The sequence below is a fragment of the Diadema setosum genome, chromosome 14 (assembly GCF_964275005.1).
Source record: "Diadema setosum chromosome 14, eeDiaSeto1, whole genome shotgun sequence".
In the NCBI taxonomy this organism is placed as follows: domain Eukaryota; kingdom Metazoa; phylum Echinodermata; class Echinoidea; order Diadematoida; family Diadematidae; genus Diadema; species Diadema setosum.
Genome location: NC_092698.1, coordinates 28546963 through 28567416, shown reverse-complemented (window position 1 = coordinate 28567416; position 20454 = coordinate 28546963). Strand labels below are relative to the sequence as shown.

Below are 20454 nucleotides of genomic sequence, written 5' to 3'. Positions count from 1 at the left end.
GACCACAGCCACCACTGAACTAGTTTGTGCCGATCCTGATGAGGGCGCTGTTTCACTAACATGGGAACTACATGTATATCGAGCCAAACTGTGAGCTTTAAGTTGGGACAGATTTAGATACAGAGACATACAAGATGTACAGTTGTATTCTAGAATGTGGTATACTAGGCACAATATATTGTTCCAAAATGGCTTAGTGAAACAGTTCTTTACTTCTGAGGACTGACTGATCTTAAAATTGTCCCTAAGATCAGTTGAATGGAAAGTAGGATTGATTTTAGCTCTTAGTGAAGCCCTCGGGTGTTATTAGCCCTCTGGGCCACTTGTCCAGGGCTACTAAAACTGATTGTCAGGCAAGTAAAATATCTGTACGTGGGCCCTGGCCTCTTTAAAGTATGGGGCCTTTGCCCATGTACTCAGTTGGGTTATAAAAGTAATATTGTTTGTAACACCCTGTGACCTGAGATACCTGCATTTTGTTTTCATTTTTCTGATGTGGCATGATGCGTTCCATTCAGCAAGAATGTGTGAGCAAAAACGACTAAATGCTCTGCAATATTAAATGCTCAGCACAGAAACTGGCAACAGCTGTGAGGATCATGTGAGGAGTGCAGAGCTCTGCAAAAGACATGTGATTGTATCCTCCTCAAAATATTCTATGTAGCAGCAGACTACAGGGTCTACACCTTCAACACAGGTAGACTACAATCTGTTGTCATTACCTGTTACACTTCACACTTAATATAAATGTATGGTGTGTTTGCACATGTTTACATAGCACCTATTTTCATGCCACTTTTATGCCTTGTAATAAACACTTGCCCTCCATACTCACATCTCTCTCTAGCTACACTTGTTCAAGAAATCCTGAATAAATACACCAGAAGCCTTGATTAAGGAAAACGATAACAGGACAAAAGTATACTGTAAATCTATGCAGAAACAAACTATCATCTAAACAAGAGTGAACTTCCGACACAATCTTTGGGCTAGTCACAAAGACATTTTGGATTGCCTTATACGTTCAGTTTTTTTAAGTTGGTCAAGTGCCTGTATTCCCATAAAATTATCATACATTAAAGTCTTAGAATAACAATACAAACATAAATCCTAATAGAATTTCTTTGCTGCTGCTTCTTGTTTACTCCTGCAAAGAGAAAATGGGAGGAAACAAAAACACAAGAACAGTGGGTTACTTATGATATTTTTTTTACATACATAGATATAGATTATCAATTAAGGACATACATGTACTGCTTAAACAATAATAATAATAATAATAATAATGATAATAATAACAACAACAACAACAACAACAACAACAACAATAATAATAATAATAATAATAATAAAGATGATGATGATGATGATGATGATGATGATAATAATAATAATGATAATAATAATAATAATAATAATAATAATAATAATAATAATAATAATAATAATAATAATAATAATAATAATAATAATAATAATAATAACAACAACAACAATAATAATTATAATGTATTTTGCATCTGGGGCAGCCTCTTCAGTGTTGCCACTGCTCTCTACCAGAGGGCCCTGCCATTATTATTACCTTAGCGTTACCAGGTACCCATTTATACTCCTGGGTCAAGAGGGACATGGGAACATAACAACATAAAAATGATTGTTGTTTTGTTTTGTTTTTTGTGTGTGTGTGACTATACGTATCAGTATAATGTCTCTGAGAAGTCATTTTGAAATCCATCTATTTCACTTATTCATTTATATCTATCCTACACCAAAACTCTAATTACGTGTCCAAAGAATATCTAGTAGATGAAAACAAAAACAAGAGAATACGAGTCACATGACATATATAAGCAACTCACCTATATGCCATGTACAAGAATATTACTAGAAACTGGCACAGGACAAAGAAGAAGAATAATGTTGGCGTGAGACATGAAGGCATTTCTGGCATCGGGGGGCACCCCTGTTGCTTCACCTGATGGAATGAGAGAAGAAGACACAAGGTTAGAAGAGAGGACATGGATGAAATAAAAAAAGTAATGTAGAGAAAGAGATGAGGGTAGGAGGGAGAGAGGGAGAGAGAGCCAAGGGTTAGCGAAGAGGAAGTGATGGGCAGAAAAAAAAATAAAAATAAAAGAGAAGAGGATAGGACACCGAGAGGAGAGAAAATCATTCCTTTAACCTGTTGAGGACAAGTCCCGAGTTTACTCAGGCAGGTGTCTATGGGAAATGCGTGTTGTAGCAAAATCAGTCTGTCTTAAACGGGTTAATTTGGCATCACCATATAAAGAGCAGTATGACCATTTTCCCTTGAATGGATGATTATAGATCAATGCAATACTTGTCATAGAGTATGTTAGAACTCCTCTAAACATTTCTTAAACACTTCTTTCCAATGCCAATGAAATATCTGAACTCATTTAACCAGAAAATGGCAACCAAACTTTTTTTCACAGAAAGCTAAACAGAGACAAGGTAGACTGAGACAGAAATACTATTAACCGGTTCCAAACTGAATACTGAAATCCCCACACACTTCATACACAGACTAACAGGTTCCCATATAGAATGGGTTAAGTGTCAGTTTGTCTGCCAGACCTCATGAAGGTCACCTCCGGTCACCTCCACCACTCAACCACTCACCTCCGGTCGGCGAACAAGCTGGAGGACTTGGTCCTGTATGGAGTTGATTTTGTCCTGCATCTCATGGTTGACCAGGGGGTTGCCCTGATTCATCTGAGTGCCACCTTGGGTTGGCTGCCTGTTGTATATAAGGCCCGCCTTGGTCTGGACATCCCCAACTACACTCCTGAGGAACAGAGACACCAATAGAGTGACAAAAAATAAATAAATAAATAACCTCTAGTCCTCAAACTTCAGTGTTCACCAGGTTAGATCACCATTCCTACTTTCCACATGTGAGGGGGAAGGGGATGAGAATTTGGGTTAATGTTTTTCTTTTCCTGGGGTGGAGAAACATGATAAGTTTACAGAAAAAAAAAAAGAATGCCTAAGGCAGCTCAACTGGAGCAAGCAGTGACATGTTTGGAAATGCAAATAAGATAAACCTGGTTTAACACACATGTCATCACTTCCTTTACTCCACTTTTCTTAGATTTGCCCTCAATAACCTTCCATCTCTTTTTTGTTTTATGTTCTTCATATTTACACATCAAACTTTTTTTCACTTCAATGTGTCATCTATTGATTACTTGGGGCTATTCACTGCCACTTTAGTACACAGAATCAGCCTACTTTAACCAAGTCAAATCTTTCAGAACTGGAGAGAAGACTAGACTCATGTTTGTTACTACCAAAAACAAAAACAAAACAATCAAAACTTATAAGGAGTATCAACTCATCTAAGTCCTGCACAGACATGGAATTGACTTCTACAAGACATCTACTTTCTACAAAAATGTCTCATCTTAATTCTCATATGATGAGGTTGTCTCTCTCTTGGATGCATTGGAGATACACATCTCTCTCACAAATATTCCTCAGTGCAATGGTTCACGCTCTTTCCTCTTTTTTTTTTAGCTAATGTACAAAAGATGCCGACATCATTCAAACTGATGGTACGGATATCCTACCTGATATCTCTGACACTCTGTTGGAGCTCCCTCTGTGTGTTGAGTATGGAGTCTACCTCGTGTCTCTGCATCACAGGAGCTGCGCTTCCGGTGACCTGCTGGGGTGCACTGCCACCACCGTGAGGCTGACCAGACGAGATGAGAGACAGCGTTCTCTCCTGCCTTCCCACTATTTCGTCTAACTTATTGCCCAGCATTCTACAGGGGGTCAATCAATGGATGGCATTAATGTCATATTTTACCTCTGCATGACAGCATTGCCATTATGAATGTCTTCAGCAAACATATCTGTTACCACAAAAAGTTACAGATATGAAAGTTAAGAGAGAAGTCATTGAACTTAATGCATACTTCCTTTCATTTGTAATATCTTAACTCTAGGTACAGCCTGTATTTTCTCTTAGAAAAAGCATTTCAAACTCCACACATTCATTTTGTTACTGTTGCTTGGATGCCTTCCATGTCAGAAGTTGGCTTGCTTTGTATGTGCACATCATATAGTCAGTGATAGCTCTTGTAACTTTGCTCTTAACACAAGAAAGAGAGTGGCCGACACTATTCTCGTCATTTGTTACAGATTACGATTGATAAATTCATAAGGACAACGGAATTAGTTAAAAATCTTGTACAGCAAACTACTCGTGGAATGGGGTATGCTTACACAATCCAAACATGATTTATGCTTAGGCCAAGACAATACTACAATTTTTTTTTCTTTCTTTTTTCCTTCTTCAATGTACCTTTCTTGTTATTTGTATGGCCCTTTCAGCTTACATTTATCAACCATCTACAAAATACATGTTTGCATCTGCAGGGATATATTGAATTAGTCAAACTTTTGAAACAAAATAGGCAGAACCATTTCAAAAGTTGATATTTACAATCTACTGTAGCCACAACACATTTGTTTCCACTCATTTTTCCCCACGTTTCATCAACAAGTGAAGGAGACAATGGGTTCAGATACTCACTTGACTTGAGTCATGAGAGAATTCTGTGCGTTGAGTATGAGCTTCAATTCTCTTGTAAAATCATCTTCAAACTGCAAAGGGGAAAACAGGCAAAACAAGATTAGATACCATTCTAAAAATACCCCCAATGACATGACATATTTTTTCTCACACATAAAACCTTTCCAAACATGGGAGGTATCCTGGTAATTTCAGAAGCAATAAATTCTTGACATAACAAAGTTGTTAAAGAGCAATACAGTTCATTTTCTCTTTAAAAATTTTGCAATAAAGCCTAAAATGTAAGATTTCACTATTTTTCTCAATAAACAATAACTGTAGATGGTTTATTCTGGGAACAATTTTATTATAACTATTGTTCACATTTTGCATATTTTTCAATACTTAACATTGATTATACTGATTAACACTTTTTACATTGGTTGTTTCTATCCCTAACTCACATTTTAGAACTATTTTGCAGCACTAAAGCAGGGTTTTTGTTTCATTTGCAGATGTTAAATAATGCCTTTAAGCAACAGAATGGAAAGCCAACTCACGAATGAATCTGTATCTTCATATTCGTCCCTCACTTTGTCTGGGTGTTGCTGTCGGAAACTGTGTGGGAATAAAAAATGTAGAACAATGAGTACACATGCAGTAGTGTCAACACAGACTGCAACATGGCAATCCTAATCAGACTTCTGATTCATAAGACTAGCACATGATGATCATCTACCAAATCAAATACAGAAAAAGAAATGCAATTGTCATATTTACTCATGTCAAATTCATACATATGCATAATATTTTAGATTACTTTGTAAATACATACTTTCATTCTTTTCAAATAGATAAAACATTTCCTTACTGACTCAAATCTCACTTACATTATCAATTCAAACTAGACTTGGAATTTGTCAACACTGACAAATTAGGTGATCCGATCTGTTCGTAAATCAACGATTTGAGTCTCCTGATCCCAATAGGCATGACCATACTGGTTTCATCTGTGTTTAGTGGACATTGGCCGTGTGATGTTTGGATTCTCATTTAGAAAAGGGAGTCAGACCTGCCATCTATGGTACACAATTCCGTATACACTAACGAAGATACAGAATGAAGTATATTTGACCTTTGACCCCAATTTGCACACCAAAGATGGCATCTGAGCAAAAAGTGGTTATTTTGTGAAATGATCCTTGTAACATGGTCTTTACGTGTGCAAAATATGGGAAAGATAGGACATGTATTCACCAAGATACAGGATGATACATTTATGACCTTTGACCCTAATTTACATACCAAAGATGACGTCTGAGCAAGTAGTTGTTATTTTATGAAATAATGTACGTGACATGAACTAAACATGTGCAAAATATGGGGGTGATAAGGCCTGTTTTTCTTGAGTTATTGTAAAGAAAGTTGCAGAAAGAAAGAAATATCTCAATACATCGAAGATAAGCTTTGATTTCAACCAAGTTTTTGGACGTGATCTCGGCCTCGTATGAAAAATAGAGAGGACACTGGCGATAGCCCAAAGTCTCAGCTACAACATATTAAAATCTGGGAGTCATTCACCGAAGAGTAAGTGAGCTAGTACTCGATAAAGACCGTCATGTCAATTTTCATTTCCAGAAATTCCCCATAGAGATAACACGTAAACTGGTTAAATTTGACAAGAAAGAAGTACATATGACCTTTGACCCCACTTTGCACAGCCAAGATGGCATCTGAGCAAAAAGTGGTTATTTTGTGAAATGATCCTTGGAACATGGTCTTTACGTGTGCAAAATATGGAAAAGATAAGACATGTATTCACCAAGATACAAGATGATACATTTATGACTTTTGACCCTAATTTACATACCCAAGATGACGTCTGATCAAGTAGTTGTTATTTTATGAAATAATGTACGTGACATGAACTAAACATGTGCAAAATATGGGGATGATAGGGGGTGTTTTTCTTGAGTTATTGCAGAGAAAGTTGCAGAAAGAAAGAAATATCTCAATACATCGAAGATAAGTTTGATTTCAACCAAGTTTTTTGACGTGATCTCGGCGTCGTATGAAAAAATAGAGCGAACCTTGACGACAGCTCAAAGTCTCAGCTACAACATACTAAAATCTGGGAGAAATTCACCGAAGAGTAAGTGAGCTAGTGCTCGATAAAGACCGTCATGTCAATTTTCATTTCCAGAAAAATTCCCTCCCATAGAGATAACACGTAAACTGGTTAAATTTGACAAGGTTACATTATATCCATTTTCACGAGGTGAAGACATCATCCGATTAAATTTTTGATAAATAGAACTTAAAGAGTATTAAATTGGCTACAACATACTAAAATCTGGAAGAAATTCACCGAAGGGTAAGTGAGCTAGTCGTAGATAAAGACAATCACGTCAATTTTCACATCTAGAAAAATTCCCTCCCATAGAGATAACACGTCATAATGAAGATAAAGAAAGAAGTACATATGACCTTTGACCCTACTTTGCACAGACAAGATGGCGTCTGAGCAAAAAGTGGTTATTTTGTGAAATGATTCTTGTAACATGGTCTTTACGTATGCAAAATATGGGAAAGATAAGACATGTATTCACCAAGATACAGGATGAAACATTTTTGACCTTTGACCCTAATTTACATACCCAAGAAGGTGCCCGATCAAGTAGTTGTTATTTTATAAAATAATGCACGTGACATAAACTAAACATGTGCAAAATATTGGGCTGATAGAGCTTGTTTTTCTTGAGTTATTGCAAAGAAAGTTGCAGAAAGAAAGGAATATGAAAATACATGGAAGATAAGCTTTAATTTCAACCAGGTTTTTGAGCATGATGCCGACTCCGTATGAAAAAACGAAGGGCACACTAACGATAGCCCAAAGTCTCAGCTACAACATACTAAAATATGGGAGAAATTCACCGAAGCATAAGTGAGCTAGTGCTCGATAAAGATAGTCATGTCAGTTTTCATTTCCAGAAAAACTGCACTCCCATAGAGATAACACGTAAACTGGTCAAATTTAACAATGTTACTTTTAATCCCTTGTTACGAGGTGATGCCGTCATCCAATCAAATTGTTGTTATTATATATCTGAAAGACCATTTAATAAGCTACAACATATTGAAATTTGGACGAAAATCAACTAAAGAATAAGTGAGATATGCTTGAATGAACTTGAAATTTGATGACGTCATTTTGAAAATTTACTTTTTTAACTTTATTAAGAAATTTCATATATTTTAATCATTTTTCCAGCATTGCCAACCCATGAAATGACATGTACAACTCATCAGCTTTCAGAATATGTAAAGAAAATGGGGGGTCACCGTCCATCCTGACGAGTAAAATCGGATTTAAAATTGGCAGTTTTTTTGGCATTGTTGCACTGTATATCGCCATTGACGCGCGCGCGGAATTTCAACTTTGACGGGCCCGTGTGACGTCATATTGAGTCGGATTGACTTGAAACTTGGTAAAAATATTCCTTGACTTTTCAGGTATCCGATCAAAGTAAAAAAACGGAAAATTTCTATTGCATATGAGCTGTGCGTGCGTATATGGGCGCGCGCGTACGCGTCCGTCCAATTTTTCCAATTTTTCAAAAAATGCTCCAAATGATCTGAAACGTGTGCAAAAAAAATTTGAGCTCGATTTGAGCATGCAAATATTTCAACGCGCGCGTACGCGCACGTTTTAAGGGAAAATATGAATTCTGAAAATATGAGTAGAATGCGCATAATTTGAAATATATGTGACGTAAATTTCATCGAAAAATTCCATTCCATTAATGACATATGATTGAGAATGTGTTTTCATATAATGACGTCATAGTGACGTCACGGTCGACTGATCACTTTGATTTTAGTTCGATTGCCGTCTTTGGGACATGATACATATATGGTATGATTTTGACATTGATAGGAAGAGGACTTTCTGAGCTAATCCATACACAACTTTTGCGGAGAAAGAAGAAGAAAAACAAAGAATCAGTACAGATACAGAAGGTGATCCGAGAGGATACTCGGATCACCTAATAAATAGGAAGAATTCTTGAACTGTCATACAGCAAACAGTAGCCTGATCAATTTTCATTTATACAGTCTCCACAGATACAGTCTACACAGCTGACAATTTGTTCATCAAAAACAGCTGCCTACAGGTTCCCTAAATTCAACCACTTTGAGAGAAACTGACTGCAGTGTACTTACTCTTCTCTCTGCTTTTGGAGCTTTCCTTGGAACTCATCAAACTCATCTTTGAATTTCTTGGCCTCTTCATCTGTGATGAATCCATCTTGATCAGTCTAAAATGGGAGACAGTGGGTACACAAATTATTTACCGTTTGAAATAAGCTAAGCAACCATGGCAACAGAGTGAGACTGCATGTAACTATGCAATGGAATAAAATCCAAATCACTCATGAACTAGTCAAGTTTTAACATTGGATATTCAATTCTGTTGTCTCAAAACATAAGATCGCTTAAATATTAAAACTACAACTGACACTTGGCTCATATAAGAAATGAAGATAATGGCTGGTATATATATATATGTGTATTATTGTCAATGCCAATTCTTTCTGAAAGCATAATTTCCATTCATACCCGAGATTCTGGAGTCTGTAGACTGTGAGTTAGGAATTTCATGACATCATGGTCATCTGGAGATCAAGAAAACAACACAAAAGATGATATAAATTGCAATATTATCACATGTTCTGGCAATATTTTTTCCTTCAGACCACATTGTTTCTACAAGTTTCATTCTATCAATTGACACATCACAAGCAATCTTTATACACATTTGAGAAAGTTTATGGCAAGAAAGCAAAACATACACACACATACACACAAATGACCGGCGCATTCTAAAAGAAAGGTTAGAGCAACATGCATGCATGCTGTACACAGCAGGTTTTTAGCAGATAGTAAATATGTAGCAAATGTGTTCTATCATTTTGCCTGGATTTATTTTATCTCTTGAGAGATATTTTACTAAAAATTTATACGAGGAGTATCTAAAGATGATAACTTAACTATGCCATATATGAAAACTTTTCACAGAGGAAGTTCAACTAAGTGTAACAGGGCTGTAGAAGTGCTATGATTGAAAGCTCATATACATACTGCATGCACCACATGTTCTATAAGACAATTTCCCACGTGGCTGAATTTGCAAGTGAGAATCACAATGACAGAATGAAAAAGAATTATCACTCTTTTTCATGACAAAAGTTTGCAATTTCTTATTTATAGATTAAATGCAAAGTATTTGTGTCATGTTAGGTCATGTTTTCACAAGTTGTTATTTTGAATGAAAAAATGAACACAGAAAATGGGATTCCATCAGCATATAAGTCATCGATATCATATATATTTCTGGTCAGTTTCCCTCTGTTTGCATTTATTAAAAGTTTTGAATTTGAGAATATTGGTTAACTCATGAATTCAATACCATCACAACAAAAATGTGTGTTGTATGTGCGAGGATTGAACAAAGTGTAGAAATTCACAGATGCCATTTACAGCTATAAAAGGCCACTATCTAGTTCTCTTGAGGGTACTATTTTTGGAGTTTCGAGTATGATTTAAGAGAAACACTTCAAGTTCTTAAACTTTCAAAATCACTGTCATCAAGTATATCATACATTGTGGTACATTTAATCAAGGAAATGCTAAATCAGCAACTGTCATTTGCAAGGGTTATTCACCTTACTTTTATTTTTCCAAAATTCTGTATCTTTTTGAGTGCATCTTTTATTGAACTTACAGTATGCTATGGGAACCTTCCACACTTGTTCTTGTGAGCCACAATTCCTTTGATTAAACATGTATTATATATTTCTGTGAGTATTGCACTTCATTCAGCAAAAGGTCATCAAAAAGGTTGCCTAAAAATTCATCTCACCTGCAAGTCCTCCCGTTGCAGCGGAGATGCCAAAGTATCCTCTGCTTGGTAGATACACATTCTCTGATCTCATACACAGCTCATAATCATGGTCACTGCCAGTCATTCCATTGTGAAAGTATACCTGAAATTTTAATGGAAATAAGAAAATCAGTAAAAAGACAAACAGGGAATGCAGACAAATCTATCCTGCATAAGATTATTGACCAAAGAAAGTAATTTATTTGCTCCAAACTGTATAATCCATCTAGTCTTTACTTTCTCCATCTCTCTATAATGAAGACTACATCACATGAGGCACACTAATACCTGGCCTCCTACCTCTAAAACTTTACAACAGAAATCCAAACAAACACATACATACATCCCTTTCAGACAAATGGCCTGTAAGTATACATTTCGTGTACACTCAGACACATGCGCACACTCTCTTGCCATACAAGTTAAAATATCAGTTACATCATTAGCCATACAAGTTTTACAGGCATCAACATGTATGCTCAATTGCTTATTCCTATTCAACAATGCAACTAAACCGATGACCCAAGGAGAAACTGAGACACTTAAGATGACCCTACTCACAGTGAGTATGTTCTTGTAGTATTCCACCTTGGCGCGGACTGGGAAGGGTTTGTTTCGGAAGTCCCTCATGCACCCTCCCATCTGCTGCATCAGGCCGTCGTTGTGGTGCTCATATTGCTTTGTGCCATCATTGGTGATGACCAGGATGTACGGGTTGTTGCGCTGGTTGTCGTTGTCGAATGAGTCAAAGAAGAGACCCATGCCGATCCACTTGTCAGAGCTGCCGTACACTGGGCCCTCGACCCCTTGCTCCTGGGTGAACCATATGGCCTGGGGTAGAAGACAAGTATAGAGTAGTGAGGACAGGGACCAGCTGTACACAGACTAACATTGTCACCACCATTGGCAGCCTTTTCATACATGATGTTGATAGCACTTTTGAGACAGTTGATTCTAGAATCTTTGACTCAAGATCCTTAAAAACATGCAGTCAGCTTTGGCTGTGAATTCAAAGGACTCCCTGCATACCAAGTCTCCTAACAATAAGAATACACTTCCAACAGCGAGGGAGGAAACACAAGCATTACTCATCACAGAGTGTTAATGAGAATCAATAAGTTTCCCTCGATGTCTATCACACCTCATCATAGGCATTGTGCCACACAACAGGCACAAAATGAAGCATTCCATATCCTAAAAGCCTAAAAGCTCCATATCCTCAGCACAATTACAGTGCACTCCCGTTACAACGAACACGGTTATAACGAAATTTCGTTATAACGAAGTAAATCTTCTGGTCCCAAAATTATCACCATTAAAGTCTATGGTACAAAATTCGCTTATAACGAACACGGTTATAGCGAAATTTCCGTTATAACGAAGTCTTTTCCGAGCGCCACAGACAAAGAAAAACACAAGAAATGTGCTCCGTTATAACGAAATGCAAATTGCTGTCGAAAATACGGAGCGAAACAAGCATTTATAGCATCTCTGCATTGGTGAACGTTTCACATCACTGTGTGTGTTTGCTCCTTATGTCACGCACAGTTTCTGAGGGGAACTTGCGTTTATTATTGTAATACAGTTATCCCATCACATTTCACATAGCTTTCGAGTGTATGATGAGTATTCAGCAAACAGAATATGATATACGTACGCGGTTTCCTTGTTTTCGTTATATATTGTATTTGTTCGGTTATAACGAAATTTCGTTATAACGAAAGAAAACTGCAGGTCCCGAGCATTTCGTTATAACGGGAGTGCACTGTATTTGAAATACAACATTAAGCATAAACATGCCATCTAATCATATCCACTACATTACCCATTTGTAAATTGCAAAAAGAAAAAATGGATATTGAACGGTGAAGTCTGCTCAGGTAAACATTTCTTAATCCGTATTACTCACAAGGCCATCTGCTCCGACACGACCTCTGCCAGTGACCTTGAAAATGACCTCTATTTCCCACCAGTCAAAATCTGTCTGCCGCTTAGACCAGATGAATCCTTTGGAAGAATGAAGAACATATCTCTTGGGTTGACAATATCAAGCGGTGCAAACAACGCATGTACACATGTGCCACAATACAAGCAAAGATTTGCAACTATGAATCTATTCCTCTTCTGTGTTAGGGTAGAAAGAGTAGAGAGAGAAATGAGGGACAGTACGAAACCTTTTTTTTTTTTCTATAAATTGGAATACAAAAGTGATTTAATAAATTGCAAGGTAACCGCATCAGCCCGAGGTCAGCAGATCTCTATCATGGTCTGTTCAAACAAAGCAAGGTTTAGGTGTCCTTGTATGTTGATGAAACAGGGTACCGGCATGTTGAATTTCACGCCGTTGATTGATTAAGCACTCCTTAATCGTGAACAGGTGAGTAGCTAGTTCACTTACAGGAGTTGAATCAATAATTCTCCCCTTACACACAACAGAAGTCTGAAATTTCCATGGGAATGAGTACATGCACTTCATATTTGCACTTCCATCATAATATAACTACTGTGGATCCACTCGACACACTTCACATATCATATGACAGAACTTGAGACTTTGTGCAAACAGCACACAACAAAAGGCGCCACAGCGACAAATAATGCCTAACATGACTGCGAATGGAATAGAAAAGCTCTAGAGGTATGCTTGTGCAATCTATTAATACATTTAATTAAGGGGCACAGTTTGTTTGTTTCTCCTGTTACAGATCTTTGTCTTAAGCCTAATGATATAAATCTACCTGCCTGCCATTGGTAAATTGCAATTTTGATGGATTTCTGATGTCAAGTTCTACAAAAAACAACGAAAATTGAGATTTATAAACTTGAAAGATACTGTACATTACTTAAATTGAATATAGTATTAACAAAAACATCAGCCCAACATCTATGGTCCCTAAAAATGGGAGAATGTGTACTCTTCCTTTCACATTGTCCCTGAGTAAGTATAAAAAGTAAGCCACCTTTCAATAAAATGCATAAAAACACAGAGATATGTAAATTTGTTTGCACAAGTAATTCTGTGTTTGTTTCATCACACCTCACTAAAGTTTAGTTAACTATTAATTCACTTCTACACCTGCACAGTAGAATCTGTGTGGAGACAAAACTCATGATTTGAATGGCCTGTGACAAGGTGTTTTTTTCCTAAGGAGAAAGATTTAACTTCAATAAACCTTCAAAATTGAAGGCTTAAAGGTACTGTTTACCATTGGGAGCAGTGATTTAAAAAATGTTCGAGTTATCACATTTGATGCATATGTGTTGGTTAGTTGTATCACAAAACATCCTACCAAATAAAATTTTGCATTAAAGCCTAAAATATAGGTAGATTTCATTCTTTTTCTCAATTAACCATAACTGTTGACAGTTTTATTCCAGAAACCATTAACTCATGTTCACATTTTGTATATTTCACAATACTTAACATTAATCATACTTATTCAATTTCTACATTGGTTGTTTCTATCCCTAACTCACATTTTAAAACTATTTTTCAGCACTTAAACTGGGTTTTTGTTTCATCTGCAAATGGTAAATAATGCCTTTATCTAAAAAAAAAAAAAAAAACTAGAAATGTCGCTATGGCGACTGATGCCTCCGCCATAATGCATGATTCTCCCAATAGGCGTATAGTACAATGTCTTCACAATGTGTAATCCATGACAGTTTCACATAACTGGCAAAATATTGAATGACAGGTCTGTCAGAAATGTCTTGATCTGGGTTTGCTATAATTTTTTTTAAGAGTGCAGGTACACATATTTGGGGAATTGAGAATTTTTACTTGAATTCTGATGGACCTTTTTATTAGTTTATGCATTGAGTAATTTCCAAGGTATGAAGAAAGAGTGTAATAATGGTACAAAATATATATATATATATATATATATATATATATTTTTTTTTTTTTTTTTTTTTTTTTTGGGGGGGGGGAATTGAAACCTGGCCTTTGACCCTAAACCTCTGACCTTTGACCTTCTGGCTGGAAATTTCCCGGAGAATCTCCATTAGGTAATGCATGTATTAAGTTTTGAAACTAATAATGCAAGCATTGCATATACTAGTATATGAGGGACATAATAAAATGTTGAGGAGTTGACCTTGACCTTTGACCCCTGACTATTGACCCATGACCCCTAAATTCCCTAGATAATCCCTGCCAGTCAGTACATGCATATTTACCAAGTTCCACGAAGATACATTGAACCATTTGCGAGAAAAGTGATATTGCAACATTTTCACCTCACCTTTGACCTTTTGACCTTTGACCTTATGACATGAAACTCTCTCTGGAGAATCTTTACGCAGTAGTACATGTCCACACCAAGTTTCAAGAAAATAACTTTGGGGCATTGCATAGATATGGGGGAAATTGCAACATTTGTAGCATTTGACCTTGACCTTTTGACCTTTGACCTCTTGCCAATGTCACTAAAATCTACTCAACTAATTGTCCCATCATACATCATCCTTGGACCAAGTTTGGTGAAAGCTGCTTCATCCAGTTTTGAGTTATCACGTAAAAAGATAAATTTTAGGATTTGACCTTGATCTTTGACCTTTGACCTCTGTCCGATTTCACTGAAAAACTAATCAAGTAATTGTTTTACCATACATCATCCTCCAACAAAGTTTGGTGAAATTTGCTTGATGCAGTCTTGAGTTATCGCGTAAACGGATACAATTTCATGATTTGACCTTGACCTTTGACCTTTGACCTTTAGCTGATTTTACCCAAAATCTAATCAAATAATTGCCCCATCATACTTCATACTTGGACCAAGTTTGGTAAAATTCCAGTAAATATTACTCAAGTTATCGCGTAAACGAAAGCGGACGGACGTACGGACGTACGTACGGACGTACGGACGTACGTACGGACGGACGGACAACCCGAAAATATAATGCCTCCGGCACCACTTCGTGGCGGAGGCATAAAAAAAAAATGGTTAGTTCACACAAGGTACACATGCAATAATACCACTGTACACAGATGATACAGAATACTTCCAGGGGGAACTGTGCCTTCTTGACTGCTTAAACAAGTCTTGAAATATGAGCAGGTGCATTTGTTGCGACCCCTATCAAATCACGAAGATTTGAAATAATTTTCTCCCCAACAAAATCAGTCTCCCATGGAAGAAAAGTAGACTATCAAGTAGACTACTAAAAGCAGATTATCAATTATTCTCTAGTATAATATAATGAATTGGTTTTGTATATCCCACAATGTGTAGGTCACTAAAAGTTATCAAATAATCAGCTACCCATCTCGATTGATAAGAAGAGTCCAACTGTGAGAGAGATGCCATATGGGCCACCATGATCCCTTTCTCATCACTCATGGTGCAGAGTCCATCTCCCATACCACATGTTGCAGTGTCACAAATTCCTTTGATGGCCTTCCAGCAATGAGCTCTTTTCATATCTTGCAGTTCCCTCCATGTTCCCTCTTGATTTTTTTTTTCGTGCCACATGAATGTTGTACACTGTTCATGTTTGAGTTTTAGCTTGCCATGGTCATATTTTCCATAAGGCATAATCTCTGAATGTATACTATCTACACTGCAGATTTTTTAACTCACTATAGATAGTAAGGACAAAGAGACTCATATCCAATAGATATGTGAAACCAATTGCAAGTACAATAAAAGTTACTGTCGACTGGACGCCTTGACATATTACTAAAAGGAGAAATAGATTATTTAAGCATAAAAATACATTAAAAGTGCAAAAAAAAAAGCATAATAAAGAAACTGTAATTGATTCATATAAAAATGATTGTATACCTTTTCTGCTTCTCATTGATGGTGTAACCCTCACTTTATCGTCACTGGCCAAAGCACCTAAAAGAGAAAATCAAGGAAATGATAAGTATGTGTACTGTATATGATAAAGGTTACAGCAATACGTGATATACATTGACTACTGTCTGTATACACTTACAAATGTATCTCTCTACATGTAAAGTTATAACATAGCTAGTATTATATCCCCTTCATTCTGTAAATGAAAATTGACAAAACTGATCTCTACAATTTGCAAAGTGCTAAATGATTACCAGTACTATGACACACACCATGTTTGCATCTTTCATACACATGATATGCAAGTGAAACTTCAGTCAACCCTTTTTTTTTTTTTCAAAACTCCATTTATTCACTTTTTCTTCCTTTCTTTCTTTCTTTTTTTCTTTTGCTGATAAGAGTTGTACTCTGGCTTATTACAAGGGACTCACACTTCTTTCTCCTAGTCCTACTTAATAAACAACCTGATATTATTTGTAGTTCTGGGTCTACTTCTTGATGTCATCAAACTTTTATAGGTAGCAGTTCTTCTTGTATGTACTGTAAATGTGGAAATTTTCCAACAAGTAATTTTCAAGCTTTTTCAACAAGTAATTTGTCAAGCCAGGTCTTTTGCATGTTTTTAATTTTGTGGTATAAAAACATGAAATCAGTGTAACAAATAACAAGCAACAAATCTGGCGTGCTTTCTGACGTGTGAAATGTGCAAAAATGTCCACTTCTAAGTTTTATAGTAAATTGGGATGAGTCCAGTACTTCACCAGTGCAATGCCATGGTTTAACACATGACAGCAGCACCTTGAGCAAAATATAAATGTTTACAGTTTCTAACATATGGAATGGTGAAGGTTGTTGTATGATTGGATTGTTGCCTGGTAGCTCGATACTCGAATTTCCAAATACCTCAGTTTAATGTTGCAAGCTGTTTCTTAAATTCTATCTTTTACTATTAAATACAGACCATAATGTGTGAAATACTCTCTGACTCTATCCAGACTTATACTAGTATAGTAGCCCTACTACATATCGACCACCCTTATTGAAACCGACCGCGTATAATTCGCGCACTGAACACTTAGTACGCACTTTTCTGCGCGCAAAGCACATAAGAATGGATTGGCTTTGAATGTAGATTAGGATGGTGTGGGAAAACGCGATAATTCATTGTTCATTAATGGTTTTAATCGAGGACAAAATTTCGAATGAATATTTTCACCGAATCGTAATGACAGCACAATGTAATGTCTATGGAAGTTTCTAAAAGGCTTCTAAAAAGCTTCGTACAACACGGTGTTCAATACAACTCGGTTTACGTGCATTGTCAATGCAAAAACAGCGGTCGATCCTAAAAACGCGATTTACCGCGAGGAGCTGAAACGAGGCCACGCAAGTTCGTCGGCGATATTTTTGCACTGAAACTTCGAATCGAAAAGGGAACAACGGCATTTGATAGAGCTGGATTTTCTCAATCACATAGGTCAAGTTTTTTACGTGAATTTCAGTGTTAAATATTCTTATCAAGCAAATAAACATTAGGCGGTCGATTAGTAGTAGGTCCAACCCTATACCTACACTACATAACTGCAGGCAGGGATGACAATAGAAGCTGTCTGAGAGATAAAGACTATAAAAGCAGTAAAGGAAACAGAAACATCATATTCTTGCGATCTCGGAACGTTTACTTCTAACGTTACATGCTGTTTCGGTTTAATGCCATTTTGGTAATTTTATAAATTATAGACTCTACTGCAGATGTTGGTTCCCTGCGTTAGCTACCTTTCTTAAATCCCCCAATATTTTTCGAATTTCATTGCTAGAGGGAACTGCGACAAGTAGTGAGAATAGTAATCCGGAGGAGAAAAAAAAAATCACTAGGCCTAAATAGGGCTCTATAAAGCTCTATCATTTTATTTTGCAGTTGGCACACCAACAATCAAAAGCTGGATTTCTCTCCTTATCTTGGACATAAATCATGATACGAATTACGATGGAGGCTCGCAGCGAAACATCGTTCACCCCGCTGGCTGGCCGAAGCGGCCGAGCTCTAGTCTAGCCAGCTGCCACGCGCACGCACGCTAGGCCGATTCCGGCTGCGCTGGTGTCACCCGAGCACTCGATACAAGTAACAAATCTCAGCAGTCAGATGAATCGGAGACAAATACAATTACAATCGATACTTACTGCCTCCATACTGCCAGAACGGGACTGTTTCGTCTTTCTGAATCAGATGAGGTCCTTTGAAACTGTACTTATATTCGAATTTTCTGAACGGGGACTGTCCATAACCGCATGATATTGCCAGCGCTAGCAAGAAAATGCTGAAGGAGATCACTTCGTACCTCGCCATATTGTAGGAAGTTTGCTTGAGGGGTTACGGCCGAGAAAACACATGCATTTTGCAGGTCTCCTTTATGCTAATTAATTGACCTTATTTACATACGTAAACAGCTGCTGATGGTTTTGTTGTCTGGCTGTACATTTTCAGAGAAAAATATTCGTCAAATTCAGGCCTCAAATATTACCTCCCTGTAAAGTAGGGCCTTGGTTACTTTATCTGACGTTTTAATAAGCAGATATTTCGATATTTCTAGGGGACTACCGTGGGAGGAAGGAACTCAGTTTGCCAACTTGGCTTTCTTTCATTGGCTGCTACAGAATCTGTCATGAATAATTCATATCAAGACGGGACTCCTCGTGTAAGTGACTCAAGCTGTCACGACCCATTACGAGTATTGTACTGTTGTACTCTGACCACTTGCAAGTTTTCATCCACCTGCACATACAGTATGTCTGCTTGTGTACATACTATGTACTGTTACACCTGGCAAGGCATCAATGACGCGCTGCTACCACTTTTTTTTTTCTCTCTCTCTCTGCTTCATCGTCTGTCGTAACAGAGGTGTGTCCCTTTTTTCTTAGACAAAATGTTTCATTTTTTAAAGCAAAACAAACACAAGCACACGATCAAACAGAAGACCATGATGACATGAAAAAAAAGAGATTTTGCAGCATTCTTTTTCAGTGTCATATCAAATGTTACTGAATTGTCAATTAATGAATTATACCTTCGCTCATGTCCATAAATAGGGATGCGGTGCCAAAGACAAAATTAACCATCACGAGCTAATGTTGTACGTTTGTACTGTTTTGTTTTATTTTTGTGTACAGTAATCTGCTGTGATCCTGAGAGGCATGAATTCGTCAAAAAAAAAAAAAAAAAAAAATATATATATATATATATATTTATGTGATATCATGATAATAATAAAGGGAATGAAAATCTGAATGAAAAAAACACAGACTGTGAAGTGGATTTTTAATATGAGAGCAAACCAGTGCAGAATTAGGCTGTAGGAGGAAACTCCATTCTTTGAATGTATACACATATGTGTGTGTGTTTGTGTCTTCTTCTTTTTTCTTCTTTTCTTTTTTTACTTGGTGAAAGAAGAACAAATCAGTTTGCATTACTGGTCAGCATAAGTATGTGTAACATATGCATAGACACATTTCATATGCATAGATTTGCATAGAAGTATAAGGACACAAATTATTACTAGCAGTGCCGTGTACATTCCACACTTTTGTAAGACCGCACTTCTTACAAGCTGATAATCACAGCAACAAGAGAGAAAGAATGGAGTTTTTCTCCCACTGTCTGACTCATTACTAGTTTGTGTTCTGATTTCAGTTGCCCCTATGCCATCTGTAATGACGGAAAGGTATTAATCTTTATATCTGATCCTTACAAGAAACCTAAAAATGAAAATTTGTGTATTTCACAAAATATCACAGAAAAGACGAATGACATAGGTTTTCTTTTTAAACGACTAATGAAGTCTGCATACAAGTTTGCTCTTCTCTCTCTCTCTCTCTAGCTCTCAATTTTATTCATTTTCAATCTTGTCCCTTTCTCTCAATCTCCATCACTATCACATTAGTATATCATTACTTCAGAACCAGAGGAGCATGAACTTGACAGAATGAGTCAATGCTATTCCCCTTTGTTCTCTAAATACAGGGATGCCAACCTTACAAAACAGCATTGCAGGTTTCTGAGAGCTGAAAAAGCATATTTTTGGTGAAAAAAGTGCACATATTTGTACCTTTCCTGCAATAGTCATGTCTAGTATTGGGTAAAACAGTCATTTCCGTGAAAATTG

At 36.8% G+C, this 20454-nt stretch overlaps 1 protein-coding gene across 1 annotated transcript; it reads right to left on the bottom strand.

Annotated features, from left to right (window-relative positions):
• Positions 1 to 611: 611 nt before the first annotated feature.
• Positions 612 to 18641, bottom strand: LOC140237749 (protein ERGIC-53-like). The gene is made up of 13 exons (XM_072317679.1): positions 18476 to 18641; positions 16277 to 16333; positions 12397 to 12494; positions 11049 to 11318; positions 10467 to 10590; positions 9164 to 9219; positions 8768 to 8862; positions 5104 to 5161; positions 4565 to 4635; positions 3594 to 3791; positions 2644 to 2809; positions 1860 to 1975; positions 612 to 1147 (listed from the first exon to the last, which is right to left on the bottom strand). Exons 1-13 carry the CDS (start codon positions 18639 to 18641, stop codon positions 1111 to 1113), a joined length of 1512 nt encoding a protein of 503 aa, XP_072173780.1. The 3' UTR covers positions 612 to 1110.
• Between the last annotated feature and the right edge of the window lie 1813 nt (positions 18642 to 20454).

Coding starts and splice junctions, on each gene's coding strand:
- LOC140237749 (XM_072317679.1), bottom strand. CDS start 18,641: ATGGCGAGGTACGAAGTGATCTCCTTCAGCATTTTCTTGCTAGCGCTG. Junction 11,319..12,396: donor GTGTCGGAGCAGATGGCCTT/GTGAGTAATACG, acceptor CTTCTACCCCAG/GCCATATGGTTCACCCAGGA. Junction 8,863..9,163: donor TACAGACTCCAGAATCTCGG/GTATGAATGGAA, acceptor CTCCCATTTTAG/ACTGATCAAGATGGATTCAT.